Source organism: Nipponia nippon, unplaced genomic scaffold (assembly GCF_047370975.1).
Source record: "Nipponia nippon isolate SJK-2023a ecotype South Korea unplaced genomic scaffold, ASM4737097v1 scaffold_16, whole genome shotgun sequence".
Lineage (NCBI taxonomy): Eukaryota > Metazoa > Chordata > Aves > Pelecaniformes > Threskiornithidae > Nipponia > Nipponia nippon.
In genome coordinates this window covers 13010049-13021968 of record NW_028262332.1, presented here as the reverse complement: position 1 = coordinate 13021968, position 11920 = coordinate 13010049, and the positions used below count along the sequence as shown (strand labels likewise).

General features: G+C 36.4%; 1 protein-coding gene across 12 annotated transcripts in view; it reads right to left on the bottom strand.

Annotated features, from left to right (window-relative positions):
• RALGPS1 (Ral GEF with PH domain and SH3 binding motif 1) overlaps positions 1–11920 on the bottom strand; it is a 155337-nt gene that overhangs the window by 84642 nt on the left and 58775 nt on the right. For all 12 annotated transcript variants that reach the window (XM_087753222.1, XM_087753216.1, XM_087753221.1 and 9 more), the window contains 2 exons: positions 11312–11404; positions 9047–9173 (listed from right to left, as the gene is read on the bottom strand). In XM_087753222.1, coding sequence (XP_087609348.1) covers positions 9047–9173; positions 11312–11404 — 220 coding nt within the window. The remainder of the gene's footprint in view (positions 1–9046; positions 9174–11311; positions 11405–11920) is intronic.

Below are 11920 nucleotides of genomic sequence, written 5' to 3'. Positions count from 1 at the left end.
TGCCTTTTTCTCTTCTCTGAGGAAGAGAAATGAGATACAGAGAAACAGAGCGAGTGCTGAAGTTGCCTGGATCTGAAGAGGCTGAATGATCTACCTAAGAAGTATACCGAGATTCTTTGCAGTCTGTAGTCTTGAAGTTCCACAAAATAAAGCATTTGACTGACATGCAGTACTTGCCACACACAATAGTTGAGGATGGAAGGGACCTTTGGAGATCATCTAGTCCAACTCCCCTGCTCAAAGCATGCTCATCAAGGGCAGGTTGCCCAGGGCATTATCCAGTGTAGCTTTTAATATCTCCAAGGACAGACTTCACAACCTCTCTGGGCAACCTGTTCCAGTGTTTGACCACCTTCACCATAAAAATGTTTTTTCCTTAAGTTTAAATGGAATTTCTTGTATTTCAGCTTGTGTTTATTGCTTCTTGTCCATTCACTAGATATCACCGAGAACAGTCTAGTTCCATCTTCTTTACATCACCCGATCAGATTTTTACAGACATTGATAGTATTTCCCCCCCTAAGCCTTCTCTTCTTTAGGCTAAACAATCTCAGCTCCCTCAGACTCTCCTCCTGACAGACACTCCAGTCCCTTAAGCGTCTCTGTGGTGCTTTGCTGGGCTCACTGCAGTATGTTCATGTCTTGTACTGGAAAGCTCAGAACAGGGCACAGTATTCTAGATGTGGCCTCACTGGTGCTGAGTAGAGGGAAGAATCACCTCCTCTTGACCTGATAGCTACACTCTTCCTAATGCAACCCAGGATGCTGCTGGCCACCTTAGCTTGACACCCATCAGGTCCTTTTCTGACTAGCTTGCTTTCCAGCCAGTCAGCCCCCAGCCTGTACTGGTACACAGCATTACCTCTCCCCAGATGCAAGACATGGCAATTCCCTTTAATCAGCTTCCTGAGGTTCCTGTCCACCCAGTTCTCCAGCCTGCTGAAGTCCTCTTGAATGGCAGAAAAATTGTCTGGTCTATCAAGGTCTCCTTTCAGGTTTGTATCATCTGCAAGTTTGCTGAGGGCACACTATGTTTCATTATCCAGGTCATTAATGAAGATATTAAAAAATATCAGACTCCATATTGAGCCCTGAGGCACACTGCTGCCCAGTGGTATCCAGCTGGAATTCATGCTGCTCATTACAACCCTTTGAACCCAGCAGTTCAGCCAGTTTTCAGTCCACCTCGCTATCCACTTACCTACTCCACACCAAACCACAAGTTTGTCACTGAGGATTGTGGGAAACAGTGTCAAAAGCCTTACAATGGAGGAAAGAACCAGGATTTTGGGTGATAGGGCAGTGTGGCTAGAACAAGAAAGCTTGGTGCATCTACACTTAGATTTAACAAATTCACTAGCTAAAAAAAGCTGGAGAACAGAATAGTTTAGAAAATGGAGGAGAGAAAAAAAAAAAAAAGATTGTGCTGTTGTATCATTGGCCAAGAGCGATGTTCACAACAAGAACTATGGCTCAGCTGGCTGACAAAGAAGAACTGAAGATACCTGACACATTCAAACCAACTGGGGGTGGGAAGGAGGGAGTTGAAAGGATACAGAAAACAAGGTCCAAATTAACAAGAATATACATCCAGTTGTACCTAACAAGTTAGTTCCTATCATATTTAAAAAATCATATTTACATCATAATAAAATACTTTGCAGAAGTGTTGTAGGGCAACATTTAAAACACACAGATTTACTGAAATTAAAGGCACTGGAAAAAGTTGTCCATGTTACTACACAGATTCTACTCAGGAAAGGTATTTACCAACTGGACTTTGCTTGGCTCAGTGTGGACCATCAAAGTAGGACAACAATAAGGACCATCTCATTACTACAAAATTTAGCTAAGGCTTGGTCAGATAAGCCCTCTAGAAAATGGAAAAAAAAAAACCAAACCCAAACAAAACCCACATCCCAATGCTTAATGAGGTATTTTTTGCATAAAATTTGCATGAAATAATTTTAAACAAACCCAGAGGCTGGCACATCAAAAACAATTAAACATAGAGAATTATGGAACTTATACAGTGAAGTAAGTTATTGGCAAGTATATTGGCAGAATCACAGATTTGCAAAATTTCACTATGCCTATTCTTTTTCAAATTCACAGAACAGAACTCAGTTTTCAATAGATCCACCATTTCACTACTATAAACTGTAAAAGGTCTTAGTTTTCCCTGTTTGTCTAATTATTTCCAGTTCTTTCAGTTACATTCTTGTTTCATCACTCCCCAAAGAAGTACATCTCTGACAACACTATGCTGCCTAAAAATCACATACAAAACATTTTCCTATAATTTGCAAAGGCACATCAGGTGAGTTTATACAGAAGGGGAGAACTGAAGCACAACTGAAGAGAGTTCTAACAGCTTCAATTCTCCTGTACTCCTTCTTCATTTCAAAAAGTACTATAGAAATAGTCCTGAAACTTCTAACCTCCTAAAAACTTAGGTTGCTTTTCAGACTCTTTGAAATATCTCTGCCTTTTTCAGAACAGTAAAGAAAATGCTGTTAACTAATACATTATCTGTGTATCAGGAACTAAACAATGGGGCTCCACCTATAGCATTTAGACAAAAGGCTATATCGCAAGATTTAAGTTACTTCAGAAGACAACTCGTTATTCTCTTATATTTCGTGGGAGTTCTTTCCTGAAACTATTCTATTATAATTCAAATTTTTCAGCATTATATTATATTCCAAGGAAAAACAAAACAAAACACCACGACTCAGTGAAATCTGTAGATTGTAACAGAACATACCCATCTTTGTCCTTTCTATAACATACAGATACAACCTAAAAGATCACCTACAGTGAAGACAGGAAAAAGCTGTAGCTAGTGACTGCACCCATGAATTTTCAACATAATGTGACTGCTGTTTTTTCTTAGATCACACCGTGGCTAAATGCTTCCAACAGTCCAGACCACAGCATTGCCAATCTCATTATTTTTTCTTTCTCTCTGTTTTTTTTTTTTTTTTTTTTTTTTAAAGCTTGGAAGATCTGTCTGGAAAGAAAAGAACTGTTGGATGTTTTAACATCATAAGGAATATATTAATCTCTCATATTATAGCTTGAGGTTGTAAACATACCAGTTGCTGTCTCCTGTATTCATCTGGTTACACAAAGGTTCAACTGCACCACTTAGGAAGCAGGGAAAACCTTACTTTAAAAGAGCAGCAACACTGCTTAGTCTTCGCAATCACTAGGGAGAGGCTCTTTGTGATGTACGAAACCTGACATACAACGTATGCAGGAGGACAGGAAGTCTAAAGGAGGTTGGCTGGACACCAGCAGGAATTTCAGATTCAACCCTGTAACTCAGTAACATGCAAATTTTTTCCTTTCATTACCTATGTCTTTTATTAGGCTTGTAACACTTTTGCCCATTTCAGAAATATTTTCATTTTAAATTTAATTAAAACTGGCTTGGAGTGATGTCCCAATAACTGGATAGTACTAAAGCATTTCTTAGACGAGGCTGTGAGCCAATTCTATAAAACCAGGGTACTTGGTCAACTTAAGCAGTTATTTAACTCTCCAGCACATTCTCCAGCATGTCTCAAACAATCTCAGACTGCCCCAGATGGAATGAGAACTGATATCCCACAACTGAGTAACTGTCTTGCAGTGAGAGACAAGAGGCTCTACAGCATGAAATGGGAGCCCCATGAACGCTGCAAATCTTCAGAAACTTCGTTACTCTCGTTCAGTGTTGTAAATTCACTATTTACTCCTAACATAGATCTATTAGTCTACTTGTTCATTTAAGCAGACAGATTAAAGAAGCTTTTCCATACCTAATATTGTCTCCCCCAGAAGATATTTATTCACTGAAACAAGTCCCCTTTGAATATTCTTTTTGGATAAACTAAACGTTCCTTCAAACCTGAAATTATTTTCAAGGAAGTTCCAATAACTCATACCAATTTTTCAATGCATTTTTTTATGTATGGCCATTAGGGATGGCCATCAAATTTATTTAATAAGAAATATTTTACTTAAGCAGTGCTGACTGTTATCCACAGGAATTTGTGCTGGGACTCATGCTGTTCAACATACTCGTAAGTGACCTGAAAATGGGAGTGAACAATGGAGCAAACATCTGATGATGATATTAACTAATTGAGGGGAGCAAAGAGAAGGGCTGACTGAGAGGAACTGCAGAAGGATTTATGAGACAGACTGCTTGGACAATAAGACAGGAGATGAAAAATCTACAGACAGTGATACATCCACAGGAAAAGCAGTCTCAACTTTCCATATAAAACAAAAGGAGCAACTAATTGCCAATAAAGGCAAGATCTTGGGATTACAATGAACAGTTCCTGAAAACAGCTTCCTTTTTTGATTGCTACTAAACTTTGAGCTAACAGAATGTTAGGAATTAAGCAAAACACAAAAAACTTTCTGAAGTCACTGTACAAGTCTAACATGCACTTTTATCTTGCAGTCCACACGCACTCTCTTCCCCTAAAAAAGGATACAGAACTGAAATGCTGCCACGGAAGGTTGCCAAAGATTCCAAGTGGCATCTGTACAAGGCATGATCAAGTAATCCAAGCACACTTCCTTTTGGAAGCAAGGTAACTGAAGATTTAGTGTGAAGACAACACAGATAATGACTGAAGTCCATAACATCAGGAGTAGCCTCAAGAAGTTGCATAAAGAACAAGGTAGGATTTATCTAGTAAAGGTAGAAAATGCCATGTTCAAATCAAGCAAAAGAATGTGGTACTGGACAGAGCTGAGGAAATCCTTCCCAGCTGGGTGCTGTGGATGCAAGGAATTTACATGTGCTTAAAGAGAGAGTGCATGAGTTCATGAAAGAGAAATCCATTGAGGCACTGAGGGTCAGTAATACAAAGACAGCAATTCTGGCCCAGGAAGCCTATGCAGAATTCTTGAGCTCTAGTTATCCAGGTTCAGTGATTTTAAAACATTTACCCTTTTTAGCTCCAGCTTAGCATCATCCTAAATTACTAATAAAGCCAGAAAATAGTTCATTATATGAATATGTAATGTAGTTTCTTCACAAAATAAACCAAAAACTTCCTGAGCTCTTCTGTTTATTTTGATCTTTTCTGAATTCTGATTTTTTTTTTCTGAGTTCAAATTGAATCTGAATCAGAACTGCCATGATAAAAGAAAAATGCAGTATAGCAAGTGTATGTAATCTGTGGATGCCCTATTTGAAAAGATTTTGCTACTTCTGAAGTTCTTTGTTTACCATCTTAGTAGCAAAGTGAAGGATTTAACAGAAACAAAACTTCAGTTTTCCCACAGGCAAACCTTAAAGTCACAAATGCCTCACTCTGACAGGAGAGTAGGTCTGGTGCTGCCTGTGGAGACTAAGCAAGCCAGAGAGCGCACAAAGTCTCAAAACCACTTGGACTACATTCACTAACAACAATGTGTGTGCAGAAATATTCCCAGGTGAAATACTGACAAAAAATCCCGTTTGTCAAATGGGTACTTTGTATACACCACAAAAGAAAAGGAGACTATGAACACTGAACAAGGTTTTAACTGTAGGTCTCTCTTTTAATACCTCTTCAAGTTGAACTACATATATATTTATTTAGCACCCGATAGAAACACTCATTCCAAAAGTACGTACATGTCTTCTCTTGTACACAAAAAAGTGTTAATGGATACGCTTTCCTGTTTTTTATTTTTCTAAAAGGTCTGTTTGGTAATGCAAATTGGACAGATTTTTCCAAAATCTGCAAGTTATACCAATGACAGAAGCTCATTTTTTGTCTTTGTTGAAAGTCTTACTTTTAAATATGATTTGCATACTTTCTTGATCCAGAAGATAATCCAATGCTTCAGGACAGTAGAGAAGAGAAAGTATGAGTGAAAGCATCATTTAGGTAGGTTCTCAGAAACACATATGTGTCTTACTCTTAGATACTTTCTGAAGGCTGTTGAACACCTATATGTCTGTGAAGACATGGTCTCTTGTTCAGACTTCTGGTTTTGTTGTGGCCATATACCAAAGTCTTAAATTTTTTTTTTCCTCTAGAATTCAGTACATAGTCTTCACATGTCTCATACTATTATCACCAAAAACTGTTTCTGAGACTGAAAGCAAGGAAATAGACCCCATTTATTTTATTTTTTTTTTTTAATTCTTATATATTTCTTGTAGACTAAATGAAAAGCAATCATTCCAACTTTCTGCAGGAACAGTGTTTAAAATTTTTCCACTGCATGTTCACGTTGTGTAATAAACTCTGGGGCTTAAGACCTAGCTTAGCTACCATTAAAGTTTTCCAAAATCCTCCCTCAGGCCACAGCACGACCTAATCAGAGTCCTGGAATCCTCAGGGATCCAAGAGTTAGAACCTTACAGTGCTTGTCGATGTATCTCAATTGCACAACATAAACAGAAGACAAGTTACATCTAAGAGACTATGAGAATGCTCAGAGCAGCACTACAGTTGATGACGGAGTACAAGTGTATAGGGAGGTACCTGGGACAATTCTTATCAGCCATGTATCTCATCCATGCAGAACATATGGTCCCTATTGCTATATAAATTCATTAAGGATCATCAGAAAAACCAGGACCTTGTTTTCCCCCAAACTTCCAGCTAGAGATGCTCCGCAGACTTAGGCATTGTTCATTACAGATGCAAATAAAGAATAAGGTACATTTTATGCACATCTAATGAGAAAGCCCCACAGGGAAGAAACAAAATTCTGCTTTCAGTGATCGTTAAAGCTACCAAGACTTCTATTCTTCAGCCAAAAAAAACCAGACAAAAACTAGCACAAACACAAAACCAACACAAAAGCAACCATTAACGGCAAGCACTAACAAAACTGCCGTGACACAGAAAGGCTTAATGCAAAGAGGCTGCATGATATGTGAAGTTTGTCCAGATGACAATTTTGAACATGCTTGAAATAAATGGAGGTGAGCTCTGGTATGTCATGTAGACATAGCCTTTTCAGACCTATGCAACAACCTCGAAGAGAAGATTAGCAGAAAAGATAGAGCATTTTATGATTTTAACCTTGACCAGAATCAAACCAAGCCTGAATTCAAACTTCATTCCTTCAAAGAAGGATGAAGACAGCTTAATAGACTAACTGGCAGGACAGCTGTATACAAATAGTACTCAAATGCATGAAAATGTTACAGTCCTGAATTTATGCCAGTCTTCCACTTCATAAATACAAATACAGTATGTAAAATATTCCCAGCTATTGTTCATATCCTCTACGTCCTAACCTAATAAACTGCCTTTTCAGCTTTTAAATCAGGCTGTCCGTGACAAGAGATTTGTCAACAAGGCTTGGCACATCTGTTTTCTTCTCTAACAGTCTCTTGGTAAAGAATGAAAGCAGTTCTGCAAATGACAATTTGGACAGGATCTCACCTTTATGGATCTATGCCCCTTGCTTGGGGGGAGGGTGGGGGAGTGGGGAGACAAAAAAACCCAAACAAAAAACTATCTCCAAACCATTTAAAATAAACACAATACACATCATGAACTTCTTCTGAAGTACATGCACTAAAGCAACAGAATAAACAGCAAAAAAGCCAAACGGATGAAGATTCTAAAAAGCCTGCTGCAAACTAGATTAAGCTACTGATTGGTTTGAGCACTTATACATCCACATAAAGGTGGTTTGTTTGGTTTTTTTTTTGTAGTCCCTTGAATACTTTAAGACTACAAAGAAGTTTGTGGTGCCAAAAAGCCTATGCAAAGAGTTTTCCTCACATATCTTTTTGAAATTCCATGAATATGTCAGGTTTGCTCACGCTACGTAAGAAGTATCACAATAATGAGAAGCCTTCTAGGAATACAACACAGTTCTTGAAGAACTATTGTGAATCATTCCTAGAATATTTAAATTTTCTTTTCATATATGTGGCTGTAATTGTAGACCATTAACTGGAATTCCTATGTCAGGAATGACAGCCATTCCTAGTACTTTAGGTAAAGGAGTATTTCACATTTGATTTTGTGGAGTTCACGTGGCTGAAGCACAAGGCAGAATGATGTTAGATGAGGAGTTTGCATTAGAAGTGGAATTTGTGGTTATACCAATATTTTAAAATGTTGAAGACATCTCTTTATGCTGTATTCTGTTGCCTACAAACTTTGTCAAACATTAGTGACTTGTGCTGAATATCTGTGATGGAAATTCCAAACTTAGTTTGATTTTTTTTTTTAAATACATTTTTTCTGGAAGTCATATTTACAGAATGTTCAAAACAATTACTTCACCAAGACCATGTTTTGCATACATGGACTGCTATAGAAAAAGCACTGTATTTGTCTTTTCTTGAGCACTAGAAAATAATGACAATAAATTATCTTATTTTTTCTATTATAACACTTACAGAAGACATGGTTAAATACTTCTTAGATTAACTTTCTTTTAAAAAACTCATCACTAGAAAGACATTCCGGTGTCTGAATGGCCTTGTTTAACAGGAATCTGGTTTTTGCAGTGTTCCTCAGGAATACTAGCACAGTTCAGTAATGGGCAGGAATTGCAAGTTAAAAGAGCCGTTGGGGAAATAACAATATAGTGTGTATACATGAATAATACAAGGGAATACTGAAAAGACAAGTCAGTCAACTGAATTGGCTATTCAGTTTATATCTCTTGAAAAGTATTTACGAGAAACTGACACAAACCAACAACTACAGTTTAGAGATATTAAGTTATGAGGTATCTGAAAAAACAGTCCAGCAAAAGTGAAAGCCACAGGAAGGAGGTCTTCAAGCATGCTGTACTCAAAGACACTTCTGAAACCCAATGCTCTTGTAAATTCTGAAGACATCAAAACGACAGACATACTTGTCATTTCAGATGTCAGTAATGCACAAAACTTCTAGAAGTCAGAGAATCTAGACAGTGTATAGCTTAAAAATCTCCACCAGATCCAATTTTTCTAAATATCAAATGAAGTGAACCATATCTTCTATATATAGTGTTCTTCAAGTGTACAACATGCTACATTAGTGCTTGTCAGTCAAAATGAGCTACAGATAAAGTAATTGTTCACACTCACCTAAATATGGAATAGTAGGAACCATTTTTAAGCTTCTGATGTACTCTCGTGTCCTTTTATAATTATCTTCCTTAGACAGTAAATAGTCCAGCTTCTCAAAGGTGGTCTTGTCTTTGCGATTCAAAAGCTACATAGAAAAAAAATGAAGGAGATCATAAAATTTTAAAAGACAAATGCGCACAAAACCAACGAATAATAATTTGTTGAATCGCCCACAGTAAAGGAAAGCATAGTCAAGTTAAAATTAAATTAATCGTCATCACCCAAACCAGTACAATGTTTGAAAATGTGCTGTTAAGGGGAAAAAGAAAAAGGCAATTCAGCCTCTTAAGCTATGAACAAATATGACTATTATTTCTGAATATTTTATCAAGGATCCACATATCATTACCTCAGAGTTTTGAATAACCCCAGCAATAATGAATTTTTAGAGGAAAAATATGTTATTATAGGGTCACCAACATTCTCATAGTTTATCAGAATTCCTAAAAATCATCTTGAATTTGAAAGTAGAAATAGCAATGGAAAATGCTGTAAATAAATGCAAATTGTGCCATTTCAACAGTGCCTTATTAAAAGTATGACAAAACTTTTTGGAAAAAAGTATAAGGAAAGTAAATCACTATTATACTTAAATCTCTGTTTTCTATTACTGGACTTAATACAGAAAATCAGAAAAATATTTAGCAATGCAAAAGATCCTAAAGTGACAGACGATTGAAAAGTAAACACAAAATAGGCAACTGTAGCTATAAAAACACATTCCCTGTTTCAGCTGTTTTTAGAAACACCAACAATATTTTTAAGATGATTTTAAAAGCCAACTGAGTCAGAATGAGTGGAGAATTATGGCACTGTACCCTGGCTTCTCGCAGTTGTACTTTCTGACAACAGACACCTGTTCCGTAGCACATTTCTTAAATACACCTCTTCCTCTGTAAAATTCAACTCTTGTACTACAGAGCTCCTAAGCCTAGCTGTTCTGTTTCTAGAGAACTGTGAGTGTGCGCATTGTTATAAAAAAATACTGCAATGGATATCCATGAGTTAACTGCTTCATTCAGTCTTGCTCAGAACAGGATTGGCTTGACAGGAGTCATTAGAAAGACAGCATTGTAAATGGGAGCCCTGAGGCCCTTTGCAACTCTGGAACAGTGCACGCCACATCATAGTTAAATAACAGCTGTTAATAAGAAGTAACATAAAAAGTACAAGAGTGAAAAGATTTCAGAATAATTTTGCTATTTTCTTTCTAAACAGCACTGAGAACTCCTTGAGGCCCTAACTCTGCACTGTATTGTATTTTTGAACTACTGTGCTGGCAAAGAGCCTTACACCTCTTTAGGTTTAAATTCTGCACTGAATTATTCACACACTTAGTTTCACACATGAGCAATTTTCCCTAGTTAAGTTTCAACTTCATCAAGCTGCTCAAAACAGCAGCCACTTACATTTTTATTAGACTATAGCCTAATTCTGAGCAATCAAACCATAACAAAGTTACAGGCATTTTACAGACATAATAAACTTAGGTAAAAGAGTTAGGCGTAGCCATCTTTATTTATCAGTTCTAAACAGTTAATGTGATCCATGTTGGGTGGAATACTAAATTAATGAGAATTATCTAATCCTTTGTATATTTAAAGATTACATACAGCAGGATTACATTATAATTGTGTATTCCACTTTAAAGAAATAGCAAACTTAAATGAGAAATTCTGCCCTCAAGAGACTGAATTTCTGAAAATGGAATTTTCATTTCTAAAATAAATGAAAACTGAAATGCATGGTACAGTAATCACAAAATTAATGCTTCCATATTTGTAATAGATTTGTATTTGTAATAATAGTATTATATATTATTATATAATAATAATAATTTGTAATAGATTCGTATTTGTAATAGATTCTTCCTTTCCTTTTAGGCAACGTATTAATGATACACACAATGATTTGGATAATGGGATACCGATACACACTTTATACGAGGGTCTTCTAAGATTACTTATCAACTAAAGTCCTCTTAAGCATATAATCAGTGGCTTCTAGAACAGATAGGAAAACAGGAAACTCTTACAGGAAAAAAGTTTAAAAACATGCAGCCATTTAAACTCTCACAAAACATGTAACAGGTTGCTACTTCTGCTATGATACAAGAATATAAAGAATCTCCTTCCAGAGCATGCAATTCGACAATTCAGAGGAGTTCAGAAAACCTCAGAATTCAAACAAGACAGAAAAGACAATGGTCAAGGAATAACTTACAGCCCAGGTTTTGGTCAGTCTGAAGATAGGCGCACTTTGCAGCGCTGACACCACGGACATAAGAGAATGAAGGTTATTCAATTCTAAAAGCTTCTGAAAAAAGGGAATAATAACTTTCAGCACATTGAAAAGGGAAGCAGGATTAATTAATCTCAAAGTTGCACTAATAAAATACAATTTTTTTTCATTAATAAAATACAAAGTTTTAATCAATGACTGAAGACAACATTACCCAATGCTGTCAATGTGCAAAATTCTTAAGACCACTTTAAAAGTTGCAAATCTTCCAAATACACCCCTCAAAACAATAGGCATTTCAACTGTGAGAATACAAACTGTATTTACTTTGAATTTATTTTCTAAGGCTGTTCCTTCAGGAACAGAAAATATAACAAAAATTATTTGATGCATTGATCTTGAAAATTAGTGTAATTTTGGAAATAAAAAATTTAATTACACCAAAAACATCAACCAAAGATGCTGATGACCCTTTCAGAATTAATGCAGCTTTTTATTTTGAAATCTGTTTTACAGGACAAATTTTCCTCATGTCAACATACTTTAAATTTACTCTGTGTTGACAATTACTCAAAACACATTGATCTCAAA